At 42.6% G+C, this 25,768-nt stretch overlaps 1 protein-coding gene across 3 annotated transcripts in view; it reads left to right on the forward strand.

Annotated features, from left to right (window-relative positions):
- The window catches only part of ADCY5 (adenylate cyclase 5), a 228,165-nt gene that overhangs the window by 186,849 nt on the left and 15,548 nt on the right, over nt 1-25,768 (forward strand). For all 3 annotated transcript variants that reach the window (XM_065671431.1, XM_065671432.1, XM_065671433.1), the window contains 7 exons: nt 5,464-5,486; nt 10,911-11,055; nt 12,200-12,297; nt 15,055-15,142; nt 21,181-21,297; nt 23,337-23,501; nt 25,593-25,768. In XM_065671431.1, the coding sequence (XP_065527503.1) occupies nt 5,464-5,486; nt 10,911-11,055; nt 12,200-12,297; nt 15,055-15,142; nt 21,181-21,297; nt 23,337-23,501; nt 25,593-25,768 (812 nt within the window). The remainder of the gene's footprint in view (nt 1-5,463; nt 5,487-10,910; nt 11,056-12,199; nt 12,298-15,054; nt 15,143-21,180; nt 21,298-23,336; nt 23,502-25,592) is intronic.

Here is a 25,768-nt window from a genome sequence, read left to right on the forward strand (position 1 = left end):
GCAGAAAGGAAGCACTTCAGCTTTCCTTTTTGGAGCTTGTTAGTCTGTGCTCCAGCTATAGCAGGCACACTCATCATATAATCTGTTTCATAAAGTGGTTTTCTGCCAGTTTGTTGTTCTACACTTAGATGCTTGTTAAATATCCTTCCTATCAGGCTTAGTATTTTCTGTGCCAGTTCCTTCTGGACAGTGGTATAAAAATAACGTTATTTCTGGCTTGAGTGTTTTGAAGTCTTGCAGTTTTGTTTCAGCTTTTACACCTGACAGTATCCATCTTTGTAGCCTTGTCTCATTGACCACAGGGACAAAGGCAGAACGTATAACACTGCTGAAAACAGATGTGAATAATTAGTTCTGTGGTAGGGCCAAACCAGGTTTGTTTTTAACTACATCCGCACTGAACCTGTCACTCTCCTTTTCTGTTTCACATGGTCACTGTCTCTGTGACGCACTTTTTCTTTTCAAGTTGGCCTGACCTCTTACAAAGCTCATTTTGTCCCTAAGTCTAAAGTTCTTTCAATTTCTGCTTTAACACGATGTAAGTCTGATTTCAGCCTTCCTCTAGAGATGGAAAAAGGGCAAGAAAAATTAGTTCCTCTATGATTTTTGCTCTTATAGTCTTTGCTGGAGTTACCAGTGAAGTTTTTAAGGTGGAATCCATGCTTCCAGCCATGTTGCCATTAAGAAGGTCACAGAGCTCATCAGCTCCTCTACTGTCTTATTTTTGGAACTAAATTAAAAGTTAAAAGGATGTAAAATCTTTTCCACTTTCCACTTTTCTTTGCATATTTACAATATGTTAATAATTGCAGCTAATGTTCTCAAAGTTAGAATTATTATTTCTAATGGTTCTTGATTTGAAGCATTATGGTATAACAGTCAGCTTGTCACGGCTTTGACAAACACTTTATCATTCTATTTAAGGAATCAGTTTTAATCTTCAAAGAAAAGAGCTTAGTTAATTTAGAAGTCAAGCAGAGAGATGGCAGTCATATGAGCTCTTAGCACAATAGATATTCATAAAATATCCCCCATAAAATAGTAAGCCTTAGGGACAGATGCAGTAATATAAAATTCCCTCTTTTTTCCTCCTGCACATGTCTACTCCCACTGAGGATAGTCATTAAAAGTAAATGCTTGTAAATTCAGAGCCACCTGACCTGTCATAAAAATTATGGGGTTTTAAGAATCTCATGTAGAAAAGAAGAAAGAGTAGGACTGTTCTTTGGTATTAGTGCCATTAAGGGAGTTGATTCAGCTAAGTTTGGGTTAATATTCCTGAAATCAGAGAGGGAACTGTCTTAGTCTCAGAGCAATTATTGAATGCTATTACCTTTACATTTGCAATCTGATGGCAGAATAATGCAGCCTCCTGGGGGAAGGGGAAAAACTCCAGTATCAGGGATATTTAAAATTAGACTGAATAAAAATTGCAGGAGGTCGTATATGCAGCAGTCCGTTAGAACTGCACTGCCATAAGACCTATCTCATGCTTTATGTTCCCTTCTACAGAAAAGGAATTTTGGCCTTAACAAGAGCTACTTCATCATCATGATTATGGAGCTATTCTTGAACTCCTGTGAATCTGTATGATTCTGGTAGCCATCACCACTTTTGCCATTTACATCCCTGATCACAATTCCTAGCCTTTTCTTCGTAACACCCTAGCACCCTAGAAAGCCATTGGTATTGCTTCAGCCTGCTGGACCCAAATCCATAAGTAATCAAAAGGGATTTATAGATCTAACTCCAGGAATTGGCTGTTTCTCTTCCTACCCTCTTCATCCCCCTCTCCTAAAAAAACAGTCACCTCATTTTTATCAGCTGTTTTTTTCTGACATTTCTTTAGATGTTTGTGCAGAAATTCCAGTCCTGACATGTCTTTGTACAGCTCTACATCTTCTTTATACCCGAACAGGCTGGGTACAGCCCCAGCCCAGCTGTCCAGGGATGCTGGAGAGTGGCTTTATAGACACACTCACAGCACCAGTCCCTATTATTTCACTTTCCTGCTTGAGCTTGGATGTCTATTACAACATGAGTGTGTTAGTCCTTTAGGAATGAAGGCAAATCCATGTAGATCACATTCCTGCACAATTGATTGTGTTTAGTGTTTATCCTGTGTGTAACACAGACCATTGCAATTCATGCGAGCAGCCTTATGCTAAGCCAAAAGGCTTGAATTGGAGCAAAGCATCTGAGTCCTAAAGGAACTTAACTGTTTTCCAGCTGCAGGGAAGAAAAAAGACCAATGTCTTTAGTGCCCAAGCCTCATGCAAGGGGAAGGAAATCATTAAAGTGCAGATTTTTCAGTGGACCAAGCCTGTCCACAAAGTAGGAGGAGGTGAAAACACATTACCTAAAACCCAGGGGAAAAATTCCCTCCCAACCCAAAGTAGGGTGGGCGGCATGGCCCTGTGTGTGTGCGGTCATCTCCTGCATTTAAAAGGTTTCTTGGTATGTGATTGAAACATGGATGATTTAGTAGATAGGGAAGAAAGTCTCCGGTCACAGTCAGATCCTAGAGGTATATTTGCTCTGTATCCTGGCAAAGACAGTGCAAATAAGAAAGATCTCCTGTAATAAATGACCGGCATTTAAGAAGCTGTGTTTGAGGTTTGGTTTTTTTTTTTTCCTAAAATAATCCTGCAAACCTTTCTCCATAACAACTCCATTTTTGGCAATTCTGCTTGAAGAACCTTTCATATTAAATAGGAGCATTTGAAGTGAATCATTTAATTTGCTTAACTTAAACAGGTTCCTACTACATTTAATTTTAAGCTGATTCTCTCTAATTAAAGTTCAAGTCACTCTTAAATATTTAGCCTTGTTAAGTGAAGATCCAGGAAAGAAAATGTAATCATCTTTTCCTTTTTTGCTTTACCTGAAATGTGATTTTTCTGTGTTTCAGCTTTGAAACACCAATTTAATTCGAGCTACAAGCATTAATTATTTCCAAGGTTTCAAGCACAAATTAGAATTTTAAATTGAACAGCTAGGTCAATTAATTCTGTATTATTTTAGAAACTTTCCTTATAACAGTTTTTCTGGGGGAGAGAAGAAGGGGAGAATCAAATTCCATGTTAATCGAGGGATGCCCATACAAATGACCAGTGAAACATGCAGCCTATGTATTTTTCCACACTTAGAATCATAGAATCATAGAATAGTCAGGGTTGGAAAGGACCTCAAGATCATCTAGTTCCAACCCCCCTGCCATAGGCAGGGACACCTCACACTAAACCATCCCACCCAAGGCTTCATCCAACCTGGCCTTGAACACTGCCAGGGATGGAGCACTCACAACCTCCCTGGGCAACCGATTCCAGTGTCTCACCACCCTAACAGGAAAAAATTTCCTCCTTATATCCAATCTAAATTTCCCCTGTTTAAGTTTTAACCCGTTACCCCTTGTCCTGTCACTTGAATATTGGGGAATTTGTTTAAGGACATGCTCGCTAAGGTGTTTTGGTAGCTTGACCTGGTTGACATCTATCTTCAAACTTGTGCACCTGGAAGGCAGGAGTATGGGTATCTGTGTCTAATTTCAGGGTTTCAGTGGGATGAATGCTGTCCATGAAAACCAGACTGTTTTAGGGGATTTTCCCTCTGCAGTCAGTCATACAATTCCCATGTGGCTATGCTTGAAAATGTGAACTTGATATCTAATAAGCAAGTACTGGCTGGTTTTTCATCCATTCCTTCCCCTTATTTTTTGGCTGGTACCTATTTATGTTCAGCTGATTATCTTTTTTTTCTCAGCCTAACTGACCATGACACCAGACAAATTAGCGAGCATTTTGTCTCCATGATTTATCAGTGAGCTTTCAGTTTTGGCACTGTGTTGTAGGATTGCTTAGAGGGTAAATAAATAAATCAATCAGATATTCCTGACAACTGTAAAATGATTAAGGATAAAGAAAAAAGCAAAGCCACACAACAAAAGTTGAATGATCGCTTCATCACTCCTTAATGTGAAATCAAAAAGTACATGGGGTTTCTTGGCTTGGATAACTGGGCACGCTAACTTTGAAATCAACTTTGCCATTTCCTTCTTCCCCCTGGATCTGCTGGTGGTTGTTACATGGGACTGAGAGATTTCCTTTATCTGTATTTCTTGTGGGTAAAGTTGGACTTGCAATTTCTATTTAGAACTGTGGTTTTAGTCTGAAACAGAGTATGTAAGAATGGAAGTTGCTCTGTCAGTGAGTCACAGTCCTGGCTGTTGGCCTGAGTAAGAAAACCCACTTTTTCCCTCTTGCAAAGCTGATGCTGTTCAGGGAGACTTTATTAGCTTTACCTCTGCTTCTCACTGTATTACCACATTGCTAACTAGTTGCAAGGGGAAAATCTGTTCTTGTTTAGTGTTTGGTCAATATTCTTGTTTCTGATGGCGTTGGACAATGCAGCTGTGGAAGACATTTGCCCAAAGATTTTTGCTTTCTTACAGGCAGGATAGATCTCAGTTTGCTGCCCCCAGCCTGGTAGCAGCTGCAGATCCAGCAGCTGGAATATCCTCAAACTGCTCTGAGCAGTCTTGGCCTGAAGTCCCTGGGAGAAAAACAAAAGGAACTCTTCCTATCTCCCGGCTGCATTTCTTTTATGTTTTGGAACACAGGGTACAAACTCTGTGCTTGAGTATTTGACCCTACTTGTCAAACATACAACTTTTCCTGACAGATAAATTTAAGCCAAGATGTCAGAGGGCAGATTTTGTCTCAGCCCATGCAAAATGGCCATTTTGATGCAGTTTGGTCTAGTAGGTATATTAATGCTGAACATATAAAATATGCCTCTGTACATATTTTTCTCTGAGGCCTTCTAGCCACTTAAACTATGGATGACCCATGGATACATACACTACTCACTTCAATGGCCCTGACGGAATTGCAAACATTTTGAGTATTACAAATGTTATAAATAATTTCTGAAATCTTACTCAAGGAAACATATTTTGTGTGTGCATGCAGTGAAGGGAGAAAGGAGACCCTTGAGGTTCCACCTGAAAAGATGAAAACCAAAATGCATCCAGCTTCCTTAGCCAAGTCCTGACATAGAGTAGCAACCTTGGGGACTACAATAATTGACCTATGCTATCATTCTGAGTTTCATTGCAAGTAAAATACAACCTGAGGTATATCAGCATGATTTCTACTGTATCATTTGTAATGAAGACTGCAAGAATGAAGACACCTGAAATACAGTGTGCCAGCAGTCAGCTGAACCATCTCCCTTATCTTCACTTCCACAAATTTATATCTGAAAACATGTGTTTTTCTAAAGCTGCTCCATCTGCCTGATGACATGGCAGCACAAAACATTGCTGTGGGTGGATAAGGCTAGGCATCCACACCTAACAGACGAGTGCCCTGAAAAGTCCTCTGTGAAATGCCATTCTCAGGATACTTGTGTTCTCAAGGTCAGCCTGTTTCCTAACCCTTGTGTCCTTTTCCTTTCTTTCAGGGCTTTGAGGACCCCAAGGACAAGTAAGCAAATTTACTTCTGTCATACACTGTTATGTTTGCACATTTGGGATTTCTTTCTCATATTAAAAAGAGACAAAAGTTAATGCCTGGCAGCCAAGAATAATGCCTGGACTCCCCAGAGGTTTCTTCAGGAGGGACAGCCAGTTGAGGGCACGGGATTGAGTGATGTGTGCTCAGAACTGCCACTGCCCTCAAAACTTGTATTTGCGTGGTTCTAACTTGCTTGTGTAGTTAACTTATTTTTGCTGCTCTTCCCCTTGCCTCCAATATTCTTTGCTATTTGCTGCTTTGAAAATATCCCAAGAACAAAATCTTCCTGTAAACTATGTCTAAGATTTGAACATCTCTGATAAGTATGTATTCAAATAGAGTTTCTGAGTTTATTTGTATGTATTTTATATTAATCATTGTTGCATACTGCTTATTTCTATATACAAAAATGAACTCAGAAATTACGGCTTATTCAAAAATGTCAGTTCAAACTTTCATGCTCTAAAATGCAGCCACGTTAAAGCAGCATTTTCATTTTCTTTATTATTATTTATTTATTATTAAAAAATGTCTAAAAATAACGATTTAACAGGAGTGATATTTTGAAAAATTGCTTTTGGAGGAAAAGCCCAAACCGTGTTCACTTTTTAACTTCTACTGCTGGAAACAGCAAAAACATTTCCCGTACTGAAGGTGTTTAGAATAATTTCACATTCAGCCTTACTAAATGGCATTAATTGTAAGCTTGCTTAGAACAAGATAGGTGACAGTAGAGGAGACTGATGCATAAACTATGTTGCTGTCACTTCTTATCAGCACCTTTCTCAGGCTTTTGGTCAGGACAAAGTGGACTTCTGTGAGCTGGGACAGCTAAATGCTTCTGTGAACCCTAAGTATCCAGCTTTGGGAAAATGCACATTATGGTGGTTGAGCATTGAGAGCAACTCCCTAAAAGTAAAGGGAAATGATAAGTTTGAACATGGCAGTATTAAGACTCCTTCTCTTCTTCCCCTGCCCTTTAATGCAAACTCCATTTTGTTAACATTAAGCTCTGCGCACCCTGGGATGTTTCTCGTGAGCAACAAGGTGCCTAGGGAGAGTCACCAGGGTTTCCTGTTGCATCTATGGCTGCTGGGAACTCGGTTGATGTTAGTTATACTTTGAACAGATAATTGCAAAAACAGATATTGCAAAATAATTCTTAGAAATACATAAATTGTAGGTATCCCTCATGAAAGCATCCCTCCTCATAGTTTATGGAAGAAAACATAATTTGAACTGCCTTAGTACTGGTCCATGAAAGTTACCCAGCTATCAAGGAACTGCATCTCCACTGTTGCTCCAAGGACTGTAATCATAGAATCATAAAATAGTTTAGGTTGGAAAGGACCTTAAGGTCATCTAGTTCCAACCTCCCTGCCATGGGCAGGGACACCTCACACTAAACCATCTCACCCAAGTCTCCATCTAGCCTGGCCTTGAACACTGCCAAGGATGGAGCATTCACAATTTCCTTGGGCAACCCATTCCAGTGCCTCACCACCCTCACAGTGAAGAACTTCTTATATCTAATCTGAACTTCCCCTGTTTAAGTTCGAATGTCTCTTCTCTGTCCTGCAGTTTGAGCTGTTACGGCTAATAGCTAAAAGCTGTGTATTTACAGTGCTGATTCAGTGTGATGCTATCTTATACAGTTTGCAGGATTTTTGGATTTCTGTTCAGCACCAAAAGAAGCTGCTACTTGCCTCAGATTCCCTTGATCCAGAAATCTGTTTAACTTAAGAACAAAGATTTGGCAGAAAATGTTTGTGTTGTTATTGGTTAAAATCAGATACTTAAACCATGTGAAGTGCTCAACCCAGTGCCTTCATGTGCAGAAACACTGAGCATCAATACTTCTTTCAGAGGAAGATGTAGGCACCACACATCACTGAATCATAGAATAGTGAGGGTTGGAAAGGACATTAAGATCGTCTAGTTCCAACCCCCCTGCCATGGACGGGGACACCTCACACTAAATCATTCCACCCAAGGCTTTGTCCAACCTGGCCTTGAACACCGCCAGGGATGGAGCACTCACAACCTCCCTGGGCAAACGATTCCAGTGCCTCACCACCCTAACAGGAAAGAATTTCCTCCTTATATCCAATCTAAACTTCCCCTGTTTAAGTTTTAACCCGTTACCCCTTGTCCTGTCACTACAGTCCCTAGTGAATAGTCCCTCCCCAGCATCCCTATAGGCCCCCTTCAGGTACTGGAAGGCTGCTATGAGGTCTCCACGCAGCCTTCTCTTCTCCAGGCTGAACAGCCCCAACTTTCTCAGCCTGTCTTCATATGGGAGGTGCTCCAGTCCCCTGATCATCCTCGTGGCCCTCCTCTGGACTTGTTCCAACAGTTCCATGTCCTTTTTATGTTGAGGACACCAGAACTGCACACAATACTCCAGGTGAGGTCTCACAAGAGCAGAGTAGAGGGGCAGGATCACCTCCTTCGACCTGCTGGTCACACTGCTTTTGATGCAGCCCAGGATACGGTTGGCTTTCTGGGCTGCGAGCGCTCACTGAAGCCAGCTCATGTTCATCTTCTCATCGACCAACACCCCCAAGTCCTTCTCCGCAGGACTGCTCTGAATCTCTTCTCTGCCCAACCCGTAGCTGTGCCTGGGATTGCTTCAACCCACATGTAGGACATCTGGAAACAAGACTTGACACTTATGTGCTTAAATGCATATTTAGCTATTGAATCTAAGCATGAAGCATTTAAAATTGTGGCATAAATGTAGTTTTGGCAGTGGTCACGCTCTTCATTTGTAGAAAGTAATTAAATCAGCAGAACATTTTTGGATTACTCTGAAGAAGCCAGCATCGCTGAGTTATCTGCTAGCTTTCACATTTGCAAGCAGAGCGCTAAAGTTGTTCCAAGCTTTCTTCACGATGTTCCTGTCCCTTACAACAAGAAATCTCAGCAGTGCATCTAAGAGGTGTTTTTGGAATTTCAGGGTGGCCTGAAATCCTTGCTCTGACTTACAGGCATGGGGAAATTTTGTATTTCAATTTAAAATCATACTTATGCAAATGCACCTAAACTTGCAAATTACAAAACTAAATTACTACAGTACTTTCGACTGGGTACAGCTGACTGCAAAAGTCACCTGAGCAGCTAGGTATATGCAAGGTGACTAAGCTTTCGTGCAGTCTGCATGAAGGTGGACGCGTCACTGCAAACACCCAGCAAAGCAATTTAAAACCTGCAGGGGTATTTCTACATAGTCTGCAATCACAAAAGGTGTTGTAGTATTAGAGATACCCTCGGCAGTATGATGACCTGTCATAAAACCGGAGACAGCCGAGCCCAAAGCCTGAGCAGGCAGTCTCCTCTGTGTCTTCCTGGGTGATGCTTTTAGACTGGAACTTGAAATTTAACTGAGGTTCACCAAGATGCTGGGCCAACTCTTGCTTCAGTTCTACGGGAAAACGTATTGCGTCTCTCGTACATGGTATGTAATGACTTAATGTGAATGACCCAAATGTGTAAATAACTCACAGGATCTTGGAAGACATTCTGTAAATAGGAAGCCTAATGATTTCCTTGCTCATTTTTATGAGTCCAGAAAACATTGTGAGGACTGAATGAAAATAAGCAGCAGCATCTTGAATGCTCAAGCTGATGCGCTTCCTCTAAGGAAGCATCTAGAACTAAATTGAATGTCCTGTCCTTTTAGGGACAAAACCACTTTCAATTTCAAAGTAGAATACTGAAGTTGAAGAAATTAAATAATTCTAGAGCCCCAAAATAAAAAAAATCTTTTGCCCAACCCCACTGAAATATTAAGATTGGCTAAAATATAGATTAGAACTTGAGACAAACTAGGTTTGCCATTGCCATAAGGTCACTAAATAGATAACTGCTGTTGTGTCATCATGACCCAGTTGAGGTATAAACACATTCAGCTCACTGGCTGGGACAAACAGGGTGGAATGGAAATGAGTAGATGGACCTAAGTTATTTTTCCTTTGGCAAGAGGTGCATGGTAGTGTTGGGGTACAGAGGGCTCCAGAAAATCTGGTGCAGTTTTGCAGAAAGCTTTGGAAGAGCCTTTCTTTTGGAAATGGACCTTTAGCTTTTCAGAGTCACATTCCGGTTTGTAAGCTGTATTGAACAATCTCCGCTTGCAGCACAGTCATACTTGTAGGGGCCCGCTGGCTGCGAGACAGTGTGCATTATGCACTGTTCCGCAGTACAGATAAAACCGAGAAACTAAAGCAGTGTGCTTTTCATCCCACTTGTCAGACCTTGGGATTTTTTCGCCAGAGTGCCTAAGGTGAAGGCCACACAGCATGAGCCATATGTTGCTCTGCCGTCATGAGGTTAGCGCATAGAAATAGTTATTCACTGGCATATGCCGCAAATGAGGGCTGTATTCCAGTGGATAACTATTGGCATATCCTGTGGATAACCTTGGCAATCATGCAAGCAAAGCAGAAAAACAGCACTTCAAGTTTAGCTTTTAATTTCTGCCCATAGCTAGTTGTAAGTAACAGTTGTAAGTTGAAGTAACAGCATCAAGTCACAAAAATCCTGTTAAGATTTTAAAATAGCTAAAGAGTTTGGGGAGGTGCTTCAGGTTTCCTCATCCTCAGTGCAAAATACCTCAGGGTGATTAAGTTTTCAGTGTCATTTTTTTCAACAGTGTTTGAAAATCAGCCTCATTTTCCTGAAGCTGTAGCTGAGCATCAGAAACGCACTGGTATTAAAGATGTTAAGCAATATAGAAATCTTGTTCCACAGTTTTAGAAGGCAGAATCCAGTTTGTATTTTTTTTTTTTCATTTTCTACCTTTTTCAACCTTTCCTTGAGTTAAGTAAATATAAATATCGTGTAAAGAGAAAGTTTTGCCTGGTTTATGGTTTATACTCACACATCACTGCGTGAAAGGGAGGCAGTGGGGAGTCTGGCCACGGTTTTTTCCTACAGGTTTTTCTCAAAAACAGATCGTTGCTCAAGTTCAGAAATTTTCACAGAAAATGCTATCGGGAAGCAAGATATATGACTGGTTGCGTAAATAATTTTGCCAGTTCAGGTACTGACAGCTATAACAGCAGAGCAGGTATGGAGAAGAATAAGTTAGAGGACTCATAGAAGGAGGCTACGGTTTTAGAGAATGGACAGTAAAGAGACTGCAAGGCAAGAAAAAGGATGTAGTACAGAGGAAGGGCAAGTAAATCAAATCCTTTCACTAGTGGTCTCAGGACTGGCAATGAGCTGTAGAGCAGATACAATTTTCCCCTTAGCTCATAATCTGTTTTCTAACTTGAAGCTGTCATGAGCAAAATGCCACTAACCTCCAGCTTGTTATACAGTGAAATGATAACATATGGTGAAGAGGGGGAAATTATCTTGTCCTCTTATGCTCCCTTTTTGTGACATCTTCAGGAATACACAGGAAAGTATGAACCCAGAAGATGAAGTCGATGAGTTTCTGGGCCGTGCCATCGATGCCAGAAGTATTGATCGGTTACGCTCTGAGCATGTGCGCAAGTTCCTCTTAACATTCAGGGAGCCTGACTTGGAGAAAAAGGTAATGTTGTCTAAAACTCATTGCAGTGCGTCATTCAGTCTTGTTATGGGTTCTTATTCTCCTGCATAAGGTCATGCTTATATATCTATAGGTAAAGCTAGGTTTTAAGTGTTGGAGGTGGGCTTGTGGTCTTAGAAAATCCATGCATCTTCATGGGAACCTTAATGTACATGTCCCTAGAAAGTCACAGTCATCTGAAGGAAGCACTGGGCAGGAAACCATTTCTGTTAGACACACATGAATATGCAGTGATGAGCTGTGAAGAGAATCCAGAATAAACAGGATTTGTTTCTCTGACTTTGACGCATCTGAAATTGAGATTGCAGTCAGACCTCAAATCACTGTAGAAACCTGCTTCAGCTTGCCTGAGCTCCGAAACACCTCTGGAGGGGCTTTTCCCTGCCCTTTGTCCCCCAGGTACTGCTAGGGCTCGTTAGAATGCAATTTGTACTCTGGTCATTTTTGGGAGCCCATTTTAAGCAATAAAGGGTCTGGATAAAGGCTGGAGCATGTAATTTCCCCCCACTCCTTCCCTTCAATTTTATAGCTGAAAACTGCTAGGGAAATTAGCGGTTCACCTGTTCTAATCACCTTTTATTTTGTGGTTCAAACATTGAGACCATCTGTACTGAGAACCATGCTTCAGGCTAAATAAAGCATCTTTGGGAATCGGATGCAGCTCCCATGTGACCAATATGTTGACAAGTAGTTGGAAGCAGTAACTGTGCGAAAACCGCAGCATCCTCGCACTATCATTAGAACAAGCCAAGCTGTCTGCACAAATACAAGGTTTTCTCATTAGCAATATTCATTCCTGCTGGAGGAAACTTCCCATAGAAGAAGTTTAGGTCTGACAGTGGTGACCTAGAATGCTGTTGGCAGCTAATACATTTCTGTTCCTCTCATGCGAGGGGCACATAGTGACTCCTCCCACCACCCAGCTGTGTGGGTTTGTTCCCTGGTCTTTGGGTCTGTTCAAGCCATTATAGCCTGCCCAGGGAGAAGGGGAGTTTGTAATGTTAGCTGTTTCTTACCAGCACTGCTTTCCAAGGACCTAAACAGAAGCCAAGCAAGAAGTTTTTTGTGAAGAAAAGGCAGGCAGCCAAATTCCCCACTAACATAACCCTGTTTGCATTTTTTGCAGTACTCCAAGCAGGTGGATGACAGGTTTGGAGCCTACGTGGCTTGTGCCTCCCTAGTCTTCCTCTTCATCTGCTTTGTTCAAATCATAATTGTGCCACAGTGAGTACCTTTTCATCCCTTTGCTCCCATCTGCTCCCCTCCTCCATTCTGGCCTACTTTTCTTTGTTGTTTTTTTTCTTGAGAATTTAGAGCACCAAGGGGAAGAGAAAAAGCCTTTAATAATTCATGCTCAAGTGATGCATGGTGCTTATTGTTTTCACTTGTTTCTAGTGCAGATTACAACCTCCTCACTAATGTGAGGATTTCTCTTTTCCCAGTGTGATTTCTCTTACCATTCACCTCCATCTTAGGAAATTCAGTTCAGCACATTTATAAGCCTGTGGAAAACAAATATCCCTAAGTAGGAAGGATTGCCTACTAAGGCATAGTAAGTGTTCACAACATGAGGCTAGGCTGCCCTCTTATCTGTATGCAGTAGGACAGGGAGGTGCAAAACCCATCACAGCCTTGCTGTTCAGAGTACTGAGGTCTCAGAGTCTGCTTAACAAATGAGGCATAACCATTCATACATTCATTCTTCTGGACTCAGAGCAGCAATGCAAGAAAAAAGGTAGAGAGGGAGTCAAGCTACACATGCATAAGCTTCAAGTAGCTCACTCCAGGTTTAAGGGTTGCAATCATTTCTTTCCCCAGGAAAGAGTAGTGTAAGCTCCTCAGAACCGTTGGGCACAGTGCTCTTGGACCACTCTAGTGAAATCCTTTGTTTGAAAGGCAGAGACTAACCCGCTAGATCTTTTCCAGCAGTGAGCTCTGCAGACGTAGTATTTCTTCTCAAAGAGTTTATAAAAAATCCCTTAAAATTAAAGCATGTTGGTATTTCCTGTGCTCTGCTTCAGTAGCAATAATACATCATTCACTAAACACTACTGTGCTGGAAATAAATACGGAGTTAGTAATTTTAAATCTGGAGAAAAAGATCACAGAAGCTCTGAAAATGCTCCAAATTCGTCTTCATTACAAGAAGAGAAAGAATGTTTAAAGAGAGCTCCAACACTATTTTATGCCATTACAACTGCTTTCTACTTCTGTTCACACCACAGATCTTTTCAGAATAGAGATTGATTTGTAGTGTTCAGATGGGATATTCAGAAGGTCACAGAAACAACTCATAGTCTGATGTTTGAGGTTATTCACTGTCCTAGGTAAGAGGTCATTCACTTCTGCTCACAGAAAGATTGAATCAAGAAATAACACTAGTACAAATGCACTGCGTAAACAGACAGATCCACTTTGGGAAACTAACCGAAGATGAAAGAGGCTCAAAGTTGAAACGAGATCAGTCACAGCAATGAATGCATTGTTAATTACATCCAAAAATGTTCTTCAAGAGTAACTGATTTAGCAAGAGCTTACACTTTGGATCTCTGGATACTGCTGTTGTGACTTCGCATGTGCAGAGGCCCTCTACCAGCCTTTATGTTGCTCATCAAACTCCCTAAGCAGCCACTAAGCTGTCTGTATAAAACCCAGTTTAACATTTAAATGACAACTTGACGATTTCTGATCTCTGGCAACCATATGGCTGACTCCTTTGTATTACGCAGGAGTCAATCACTTAAGGCAGCGTGGTGTAAATGTCATGCTGCTGTCTCTTTCCACACCACCCATAAGGGTGGGGTTTTGGTAACTTCTGAAGTGTCCTTAGGTGGCCTGGCCTATCTGAAAGATGATTTGTTTCAAGAGTAAATAAAATTCTGTGTTTTAACTTCAGGTCCGGTATACTTTCCTTCACCTTTTGGTTTGTTTTTCATTATATTTCAGTTGCATCATTTGGGTCTGTTATTGAAGGTATCAGTAAAGCAGCAACTGAAACCACAGGTGAATATGTGTCACCATCAGAGCTTCATGAAAAACACACCATGGGAATTGAATCTGAAACTAAAGACAAAATAGCAGTGATAATTTATGATGTTAAAGAGGAATAGCTTCAGTGAATTTCACAAAGGCTCAAATAGTGAATTAGCAAGTACAATTGTCTTAGTAGTCATGAGAGAACACAGAGACCACACAGAGTTGGCTTGGGTGTGATTGGCTTCAATGTCATCTTGCAGGAATAATTCTTTTAAATTATGAACAAGGCTAACTCCTGGGAAGGGGCCTGTCCTGTCACACTGAGACCAGTCACTGGGAAATTGTTGTTGAGTATCTTCATGATCAAAACAGGTGAAAATGCATAGTACAAAGTTGGCCCTGGGGTCCTGTTTGTACTTCAAAGTCGGGAGAACAGGAGCCTCTCAAGCTGGCCATGCTAAGTCTATTTTCCCTGACTGTCCTTATGCCATGCTTACTCCTATACCATGTGCAAGACAGAGGACGGAGGATGGGGCAGCACAGACATTTCCTGTGCATGGCAAGCACAGGTAGCTATTCCCATTCAGACTATTCCCACTTGGCTACACTGCAACACTCAGCACACTTTCCTTCCCAGGGGCCTCCTGCCCGTAGCCTGCCCACAGCCAGCCAGCAGCTGACCTGCCATAACAAGTTGTTCTATCAGCTCCTCGAGCACATTAAATATTTCTCAGTCCCTCTGCTGTCAGCTCGGCAGGAAGTTGATTGCTATAAAAGATGCAGTATTCTCTGCTCTGCAGCCTGCGTGAGTAATTCTAAATAGGACAGAGTATCTGTTGGTATTCAAGGCACCTCGCATCTCCTACTGCTGTCCTAATTGGAAAGCCCGTACAGTGTGTCATGTCTTGTACAAATGTCATGTTCTGGAGAGCAGAGCTGTAGCTATTCTGTGTGATGTGCATTTATTAAAAACTATAATGACAATAATAATCTCCTTGATTTCAGCTCTACATTTATGCTGGGTTTTTACCTGACCTGTTTCCTGATCCTGACCACAGTGGTGTTTGTTTCAGTCATTTACTCCTGTGTAAAGGTAAGTACTGTGGCTTCTTTGCCTAAGATAACTCGATCAGCAATGTGTTTCTTCAACTAACAGAGCATGTTTTGTTATCCATCCTTTCCACACTATGTGATAAGGGTTACAGAAAAAGCCTTTGATAAGACAGAGTGAACCGCAAACAGATGTTAGGGTTGGCATCTCTTTAGCTCAGTGAGAAGTAATCATTCTGTGGATCTGCATGTCTATTAAGTCCCCTGCAGGCACTCTCATATTGATATAATAAGAACACATTTTCCAATGTGGAATGAAACACTGACCGTTCGTTTCCTCCCTGTAAGCTTCCTGTGGAGTTGCCTCTGTACTGGCCCCTGCTGCATATGCATGTTTGGGTAGGCAGATAATCAGAAGCAGAATGTCATTGAGGCAAAATGTACTGGGGAGGAAGCAAAAGCCATAAATATATAGAATTTCATCAGCCTTTCTCAGATGAGTGTACAGAGCTTCCAGCATTCAGTGAGCTCTTTATTGTAACTGGTTTCGATCAGCAAAGAAATACATTGTGTGAAACCCAAAGATATTAATTCTTCTTGGCAGTCTGCGGTAAATTGGCAGTCAGCACTTTGGCAAAGGTGGTGTGCTCATCTTTTTCAGTCACAGGTATTCCTAGTAAAATGTTGATGCTCGTTGATTGTATTTGTAGTTTTGGGGGTCCTTCCAGTCTAGGAGTGTCTGATTGTAGAATATGTTCAGATTCAGGCTCCTAAGCCCAAACCCAACTTTGTTCCTCAGAGCCTGGAATGAAATACCTCAGTAGCATTATGTTTCCTGCACAAGAAACAGTGGGGTAAAGGATTATGTCAGGCAGATGATTTGCCTCACTTTAATTATCTTTTCTGTACCATTTTCAACAGTTGAATGTGGGTGCTCTTGACAGACTTGCACCTTTCATGTCTTTTTGAGTTTTGAAAGTTAAGCTTGGAGAATTAAGCTTTAATAAGAGTCACAAACTGTTCCCAGTGAAAGAAGCTTGAGGTTATATTTGAACAACTCAATCACAGGGCTTCCCTTGGGCTTATGACAATTTCAGAGGGAGCTTAGTTCATAAGCACAGCATCCCGTTGGTCTGGTTTGATTACCAGCAATGAGAATTACAAGCCAGAAATAACAGTACTAATAGGAAGGCTTGGGTTCCTTGAGCAGGGGAATGGTACCCAAAGATGCCTGGTTATACTTGGTGTGTCCATTGCATGTGAGAATGCTTCTGAGTGTCATTAGTTTGTAAACTGGTATCAGCAGTTAATGTGATTGGCAGTTAACTAACGACAAACAGTGAAAGCTTTTGATCCTAGCCATAAAGAACTTGGAAACGCGATGAAGAGCTGTGCTGGAGCCTGTTTATGCTGCTTGGCCACCAGCAGCAACATCTCAGCGCACTGCCAGCCGTGCAGAGTCCCACCAACACACCAGCTCTGCTAGTGCTATGCAAACACTGGGGCAAGAGCTGCGGCAGACCCAGACCTCTGAAGTATTTGAGCTGGCTGACTTGCAACCAGAGAAATGTCAAGGCACACAGCTGTTTGTCACCCACTGGCTTTTACAGGCTTAGGTTGCTTCCACACACTGACAGCAGCTCCAGTACCTTTCTGATTACCCCTTTTTAAATGTTCCAAATTAGCCCCTACTGACAACATCTAATTATGAGATGGGTTGTTTAGGGGACAGGTACTTCTTTCTTGTCAGCTACCTGTTTGATGCCAGCAGCTCCCAGTAGCTGCAGCCTACTTCTGTCATTGAAGATTTTGGTGTTTCAAGTCAGAGTTTTTTAAGCAATGAGTTTACCCAGCCCATGGTTAATAGTTGCTACCTTATTTCTGTACACACTTCGCTCCAGGAAGCACTTTTACACATATGCACAAGCAAGGCACTTTTGCAGATCCTTTAGATGAAATTTTAAGACACAGGGATGTCAGCATTGTTTGTTTTGTTTCCCACTTGGATGTGGGGTAGGAGAGCACGTGTTTTACATACCAGTGGTTCATTACACACAAAGTCGGAAAGCAGGTGTTCACCCCAGGATATCACCATAAACATGACTTTTGCTCATTTGCTGTGCTGTTACATGATAAGTGACTGTTTTTTCTTCCTCTTTTCACATGAGATTTTCCTTCCCTGTTTTGGCCTCTACATCTCTGGCTTTGACAGTGGCCAGCAGGCTGTTTCTGAGCAGCTTGATCGTGTTTTATTTTCTTTTGCTGTCATTATTATCTTCCACAATAAAATTCTCCACGGACTAGAAGTTGATCCTGGAACTGCCAATGCAGCCAGCTTGGCTTTCCAAGTTTCTTCAGCTGTAATAAACAAGAGTTCCAATTCTTCACTTTGATGCTCCATGAAGACTTGGCCAGTGTGAGATGGTGTTCCTCCCCAATAGGATCTAAGGTCATGGGAACCAGGGTCCCTTCGCAAGTACTCCACTGACAGACATCTGTTTTGCTACTAACTTATCAAGTTTATGTTTCTTCTTAAAATCCTTAACTTCTGGTATCTGCACTGCTGTGTGGAATTCAACTTCTTGCAGGTTCCTGAGAGAATATATGAGAGAAATCTCGAGTTACTCTTACGAAGAAAAGAAGTTTTTCTGCAGCTCTACGTATGTGCAGCTTGCTTACCTGTTTCTTAGCCTTCTTCAAAACAGCTCCTAAGTGTTTGGGTTTTTTCTCAAGCAGGGGATAAAGTACCTCTGGAAACTGTACGTTTTTAATAGACTAATAAATCACTGAAATGTTACATAAATGGGCTCGCAACATAAAGTTGCCTGAAGATGTAGTCTTTTCCTTCAGAAGCGCCTTAATGTACTTCAAAATGATGCAAAGGCTTTTATTACAAATTGAAAAATCAGAACTTTAAGACCTCATAGGTTTTTTCATCTCACAACACAACAGCAATTATCTAAGCAATTTTCCATGTCCATAATATACGGTAAGAAGACAAAAAGGAGAAATGTTATTCTTCTGTCTGTGATCAAATATTATTGCAAAGTAGAGGTTTTATTTAGTGTATTTTTGTCATGCAAATGGCTGGAGGTTGTGTGTTATTTTCAGTGTAACTTTAGTACTTGTTGAATCACTTTTTAAATCAGGACTTTAACCTGTACAACAGTGCCCTACCTTCCTCTTCAATATTCATTAGTACCTGCATGCTTTCAGAGTCTCTCTGTTCTGAGAGATAATGTTCAGCAGCATTTTCACATTTCAATGCAGAATGAACTGGAATTGACTGTACAATCCAATTTCCCTTCCCCTGTTGTGGTTATTTCTCTTTATGTGAGTGACCTCAAGCTTGTGTGGCAATCCAAAATTGAATCTCAGCTGCCCAAATGGATCACATCCTTTCTTTCAGCTCCTGTTCTCAGTAGTGCACATTCAGGCTTAGAATTGCCGTTTCATCAGACCTTCCCTTGTCCAGTTCTTCACTCAGGCAAGATTTTAGTTCTATTAAGAGGGGTAAATTGTGTTTGACAGTGCAAACCAATGGGCTAACCAGCAACAGTGCATGGCTTTTCACTGTACTATAATGCCCTGGTGTTCTGCTCCTTTTCCTAGGACTGAAGGGATTTTATTTTATTGGTGAATAGGAGGGGAAATTGTCTGCTTTTCTTTTTCCTTCTTTTTTGTTATATCCCTGACTTATGGATATTTTTTTATGGAGGGAAAATTGCTAGAGTGGAGCTGAATTATCAGAGATGAGACAGGTCCCCAGTTTCTAGCATCAAAGTCCACCGAGCTGCAAGTATTCCTGGCCCCTATCTGCCCCTGTGCTATGTGGAGAGCATTACTTATGTTACAGAGCCTCCATGAATGTCATTCACAAGGCAGAGGTTCCTCAGATGAGCGGCACGGCTGTGCCATTGCGCTCTCTGTTGCGATCCTGACCTCCTATGGTTTTTTGGCATTCGTTTCCTCTTCAGGACTTTTTCCAGCTGTACTTGTTTACTGACCTAAAATTTTCCCTCGTTTGCAAAGTAATGAGAAGCTAGATGAATGCAAAGAAAAACTGTTTTATTAGAATTAACGTATCTTTCACTGATAGCTTTGCTTGATATCTCAGGCCTGATGCAAAGTCAGGCTCTTTTGGGATCATTGGCAGGAGAGGCTTGAGCCAAGATCCACAGCTAAGCACTCCCAAGTTTTATTTAGGTGATTAGTTTTATTTAGAGATTACAGAAGGAGGTTAGATTCATGCATACCGTTGTGGAGCTTGGCCTTGAGGCTTAAACAAAGGGGTGGCAGGAAAACTTGTCATGCTCTTAATCTAGTGAGAAAACTAAATGCAATACAGATCTTCCTTCTCCCTCCAAATCCTGTAAAGGTTAGGGTGGAAGAAAGCCCAGTGGCATTTCCCACATCCCTCTACTGGCAAGGAAGCTGATGTCTGTGTGGATGTAGCTGGACATGGTAGGGCAAGGAGATAGCTTGGTTAATGGTTCATCAGCAAAGGATTTCTACATTAGCAAGGTTTGTTTCTGAGAGAGGTGTTTTGATTTGTTTTACCGTGGCTGCATGAGCCTGAAGGATTGCATGGGTTTTCACTGAATTTCAATCAATCCCCAGTACAAATAAGCCATACATTTCTCCTTTCCTCCCGTGCCCCACAGAGCCTTGCCCTCTCCTCTCACCTGGAGTGAGCTGGTTTTTGTGTGTGTTCTGGTAGCAGGTGAAAGCAGCTCTTTCAAAACTCTTGCCACAACCTCTCTCTCCCTTTTATAAAAGTCACCAGCTAATCAGTGCTTTGGCCACTCGAACACTTCGTAATTACATTGTAGGACTGCTGTGTGGGAAGCTATGCACTGACAGAATGTTGCATCTCTGAAGATGTAAGAGTGAAGGATAAAAGGGAAAAGCAAGACTTTTAATAGCAACATTAGTCATAGTTAAATTGCAGTGCCGTGCCGCTGCACTGCTATCTTCTTTGTGCCTAAAAATACTGCCTAGTGGCTTAGTTATTCGTGCAACATGGTGGGAGGGAGAGGGGAGCTGGGTTCTGAAAAACACCGTCAGTGTTCAGCAGAGCCCCTCTGCCCCGCCATGACGGTGTGGATGGGAGGGGCGCCGTGCGGCCAGTGCTCTCCGGAGGGAATGTGTTGGTGCACAGGAGCTGCCTGGCCTCCATCCCCTGTTGCTCCAGCCCTGAGCTTGTGCTGGGGCGGCTGTGACGTCTGAAGAGAAAGCATTGGTTTCATTGTCTTCTGGACTTCTCTTGTAGCTAATGCAATGGAAAGTGGCCTCATGCGGTGCTGAGGGGTGACCCTTGCAACGAGGGGTGCCTGATTAGTCTCTGCTTTAACACAGAGACTGTTTCTACCCAGAATACAATGCAGCACCTAAAGCAAAGCACACTGGTGGCCTGCAGTCAGAAAGCAATTAGAAGAAGGCTACTGGCTCTGGCAGTAGTGAGTCACTGGGACCGTCTGTCTAGGGAGCTCATTGTCCTCACCAGTGGTTATTTTTAGTCTCATGTCTGTGGTGCTGAGTGCCGTAGACCAGACGAGGCCAGCTGATTTCTCCAGCTCCTTTACTGAGGGTCTGACAGATCGCAGGACTAGCCTGGCCTTTTAGCAGCAATGGCACCAGAAAGCGCTATGATAGGCTCCTGTGAGCAAAAGGATATGACATGGATTTTTTCATTGGGGCTTTTTTTAATTTTTGATCCAGTAACTCACAGGCTCAAGCTCCTGGCTGTTTCAGTTGCAGATGGCTTGTGGCTTGCTTCTCACGACAGGGTGAGCACAGCCCTGTGAGACATGCTATCTCGGCTCGGGAGCCATCATTCCCATTAGGAAGGACTGAGCAGACTTGGTGAGCCAGCTGGGCCTGCTGCCATAAGGCGGTCATGTTCCTGCTCACCCTTGTCCTGTAGCTGCCATCCCCCATCATCATTCTCTAACCCATGTGCAGCATCCACTCAGACACCGCGCTGAAGGATGTGGGCAGCTCAAATGCAGGCTGTAATCTATAAAACAAGCAATGATTTTTCATGTGTATTTAATCTTTTCCTTTTTCTCTCACATGCAGCTTTTCCCAGCTCCTCTCCAGACTCTTTCTAAGAAGATTGTACAGTCCAGGACCAATAGTACCTTAGTCGGAGTCTTTGCCATTATCCTGGTTTTTCTATCTGCCTTTGTCAACATGGTATGTGCATTATTTCTTTTTGGTTCTGCATGGTTTTCTTATTGGTGCTCAGCAGCATGGTTACTCATTACAACCCCTGGGTTTAATGTAATCCTGCCTAATGCTTACAGCATGTGAGATCAGTTGCCTTTTGCTTTTTTGGGCATAAAAAAGAAATCAGAGCCCAAAAGCCACATCCCTGTAGCTTATTATGAGCCTGGCACCAAGTTGAGCCCATATTCTTTTTTTTGAATCCTTCTGCTCTGAGTACATAAGCCAAGCCTGAAGTGTACCCCTGCATGAAGGGCCAGCATGAGGCTGATGTGTCATTTAACACCCACGGTATTGAGTGGCACTTTAGTGTTGCACAGGCTTTGTGCCAGCCTTCTGCACAGTGCTGTGTCCTGCTCTGAGCACAGTAATCACCTAACAGGGACTGTGAAGACTTTGCTCTGAGTTGAACTTTCAGGACTTTGCATTCAAGCACTGCTGCTGATTTCAGACTTGGAGAGAGATGGGCTGTTCTCTAAAACCCTGCAGCTGCTGGTTTCTGACTTATACCAATGGCTTGAAGGCGGAATGTCGTTTAAAGAAACCACTTCAATATTCTCTACCCTGCACACATCTATTTGATTTTTTAAGGGCAGGGGAGGAGGGGAGAGATGGGCCTGGGGTTAAAGCCCTGAGCTTGGAGGTAACTACAAAGACTTCACATGGCCTTCTGCTCCTCAGCTATGGCTTCAGCTGAGGCAGCACTGACTTGCACTAGCACGGAGAGGCCTAAACATCTAAAAATCCTAGAACCATAGAATAGTTAGGGTTGGAAAGAACCTTAAGATCATCTAGTTCCAACCCCCCTGCCATGGGCAGGGACACCTCACACTAAACCATCCCACCCAAGGCTTCATCCAACCTGGCCTTGAACACTGCCAGGGATGGAGCACTCACAACCTCCCTGGGCAACCCATTCCAGTGTCTCACCACCCTAACAGGAAAGAATTTCCTCCTTATATCCAATCTAAACTTCCCCTGTTTAAGTTTGAACCCGTTACCCCTTGTCCTGTCACTACAGTCCCTGACGAAGAGTCCCTCCCCAGCATCCTTATAGCCCCCCTTCAGATACTGAGAGGCTGCTATGAGGTCTCCACGCAGCCTTTTCTTCTCCAGGCTGAACAGCCCCAACTTCCTCAGCCTGTCTTCATACGGGAGGTGCTCCAGTCCCCTGATCATCCTCGTGGCCCTCCTCTGGACTTGTTCCAGCAGTTCCATGTCCTCTTTATGTTAAGGACACCAGAACTGCACACAATACTCCAAATCAGACTACAACTTGCTCTTGCCTCAGCTTCCCTGTACACATAGTGAAGATTTAGGAAACAATTGAAGTACTTGAATGTGAGGCACTAGCTCAGTGGCATTGACACCCCACCACCTTCCTCCATAGTCACCTGCAAAGAGCTGGTGTGGGTTGCTGAGCACCACGCAGAACTTAGAGCTTTGTTTTTCTGCATAATGTGTGATTCTTTGCAGTCATGAACTACTTAGTGTAAAAATTAGCAGAATGGACAAATGGAGCAGCATGTGGAGGAGATCAGAATGGGCCTCTGCTGCTTCCTCAGCATAACACAGTACATCAGCCTTTCAGCCGTGCTGCAAAAGTTTTCCCCGTAGAAGGACCCACAGCAGAAGCTTCAGTGATGGCAGGGGAAAGTTATCAGCTCAGAAATTCCCATTATCAGAAACAGAGCAACACCAGGACCCTATCACACACAGCAGGATATACTTGTATGTATAATATCTACAGCACCTCTGCCTGTGAAGTTGTTTGTTAAGTCGAGCACAAAACCAGCTTCCTAGAGTGCACTGCCTGGATTTCATTATTAATATTTGGCACATAAATCCATTGCCATTGCACACGCAGTAAAACAGAAGCTGGTGACTAAATTTTGCATATTTTGCACTTTGCTATGGCCATTTTCCAAGGGGCTTTTAAGTTGATGTGAACTATTTTGTTTTCTTCTCTTTGTCTGTGCCTTTGAGTTTAATACAATCTTTTTCTTCAGTTCATGTGTAGTACTGTGGATCTTGCCAGCTGCATGGCTGCAGAATACAACATCACTGCGGACCAGGTGGACATATGCCTTATCAGCAACCTGACTTCCAATTACAGCCTGGGCACCTTGCAGGGATTCTGTGACAGTCCTTTGCCCAACTGCAACTTTCCAGAGGTACTGCTTGAAAAAAATGAATTGTAGAGCTTGATCTGAGAAGGGGCTATAAAACCCGTGTGACAAACCTCAGTGAGTCAGAGGAAGGCAAGGTTGCTCCTGACTGATGTTATAGAATGACACAGGGTACTGCGCACAAACTTAAGTGTCTGGAGTTAGTATCATGAGACCACATTAATGTTTAAGTTCTTTCCGGGCTGAACAATCAGTAGGCTTTTTAATTTCTGGATCCTGCCTGCAGCAGGAGAAATAGCCGTTCTCCATGAAGCCCTTAATGGCATGCAGACCTGCAAAGTCATTTCAAAGGAGTTTGTGGGTGCTTAGTATAACTTGAAAATCACTTCACTAAAAAACAGTGTCTAGTCACAGATTTAACCCTTCCCTCCATTGTTGTACATCCTGATTAAAAACTTCACTTGTTTTTCCTATGGGTAAAGTAGGTTCTGTTGTCAGGCAGGTTAGCAGCCCTGATAGTGTCTGCTTCAATTCACAAATACAAATCCTACCTCTTCAGACCAAATTGTTCATAAAAACAAGTTGTTACATAGCTATTCAAGACTTTTCTCTGAGCAGACACTATGTGTTGTCTACTGAAACTGAAAAGCTAAAAAGTCCCTCCAGATTGGAAGCAGAACTGCTGTCAAGGTCATCCGGGTTTATGGGGACCTGACAGATTTATGGCTGATCTGTTATCCAGGTGTTGAAGGTGCTGCTGGAAGTCCTGGTATCCCACTGAACCAGTTTCCATTTAACCTAACAGGAATATGGTCCCTATCTGATTCTGTGAGGTTTCTAAGAACACCATTACTTTGACTTTCAATCCTGCAAAGACAAAGTATGTCTGCAGAAACACCCAGGACCAAAAACTGGCACACTAGAGAACTAGAAACAGTCTATGCCCATCACGAGGTTGTCAGGAATGCTGGCTCAGGGCAGAGGGATTTTAAGCAATAAGGAACAAACATTTTGCATGATGAGGGTGCTATGGCAGCCTTGAACCAGGTCCTGCTGGTCCGTGGGTTAAGTGAGCAGTCCCTCCCTTGTGCTCTGCAGGGCAGATATTGGACCTGGTACAGGCATTGTCTGTTGTTCCCAAATGGTAGGATGCTACCCCTCAGCCACAGCGAACATCCACCCATTTTCTAGAAACTGAAGAATCAAGTTACAAACTGCAGAGGTTATTTTCTCTGGTTTAATATATCTGCGATGAACTATTAATAAATGAGCTCAGAACATAATCGTGCTTCAGCTGGGGCTTGCTTTTAACTGAAAGGATGGATTGCCTCAGGCACCTGATACACTTTTTTTGCCAGAAATAGGCCTGTCCAGACAGAGTAGAAGCTTAAATAATCACAGATTTGACAGCAGGAAGGTGATGAGCTGAATAACGTGCTTCTGCTCATTTTGCATCCATGCTAGGTTTCGCAGGAGCCATAAATGGCACATGCAGTCTCATTTGAAAGCACTATCATGCTAAGCATGCAGCTCTCAGATTGGCAGAAGCTGCTGCCACAGCTCCACTGCCACATATGCACCTGCTGGGAGAAAAACAGTCGTTGTGTTGGGCACTGGTAAAAGTTTGTCCAGCTTGTGTCCTGCCGATGGATTGCTGATGTCACATCAGCAGGGTCAGTACTTTCCAATTGGCCTCAAGTGGGTATCTGTCCTGGTGAATTGCTAATACCCATAGTCCTGTATATTGTGCAGATATCTGAATTCAGATCTAAAACTGGGCAAAGTATTCCAGCACCACTGGATGATGCTTTCTGCTAATTCGGTATCTATGTCAAGGGACAAACCTATATCACACACTTGGGTATACCTTGTGAGCCCTATGCCTCTTAAGCAAATAACACCTGATGAAGAATGCAAGAGTCTTCCTCTCCATCAGTTCAGTTTTAACACTTAAATCTTTTGCAGTGTGGGAGAATTCCACTGGCAGCCCCGGGTTTACATGTTCAGTCAGCTCAACTACATAACTCCCAATCCCTTTCTATCCCTCTGTTTAGTTTCCTTTGTTTTCAGTTTGATTTATCCAGTTGACATTCATCTTTCTTCTGGTTTTTTTTTCCCCTTTTTGTCTTTATGCAGTACTTCACCTACAGTGTCTTACTGAGTCTCCTGGCCTGCTCTGTGTTCCTTCAGATCAGCTGTATTGGAAAACTGATCCTTATGTTAATCATTGAATTTATATATGTTCTCATTGTGGAAGTGCCAGGGGTCAACCTTTTTGACAATGCAGATCTCCTGGTTACAGCTAACACCTA

This window comes from Lathamus discolor, chromosome 3 (genome assembly GCF_037157495.1).
Source record: "Lathamus discolor isolate bLatDis1 chromosome 3, bLatDis1.hap1, whole genome shotgun sequence".
In the NCBI taxonomy this organism is placed as follows: Eukaryota; Metazoa; Chordata; class Aves; order Psittaciformes; family Psittacidae; genus Lathamus; species Lathamus discolor.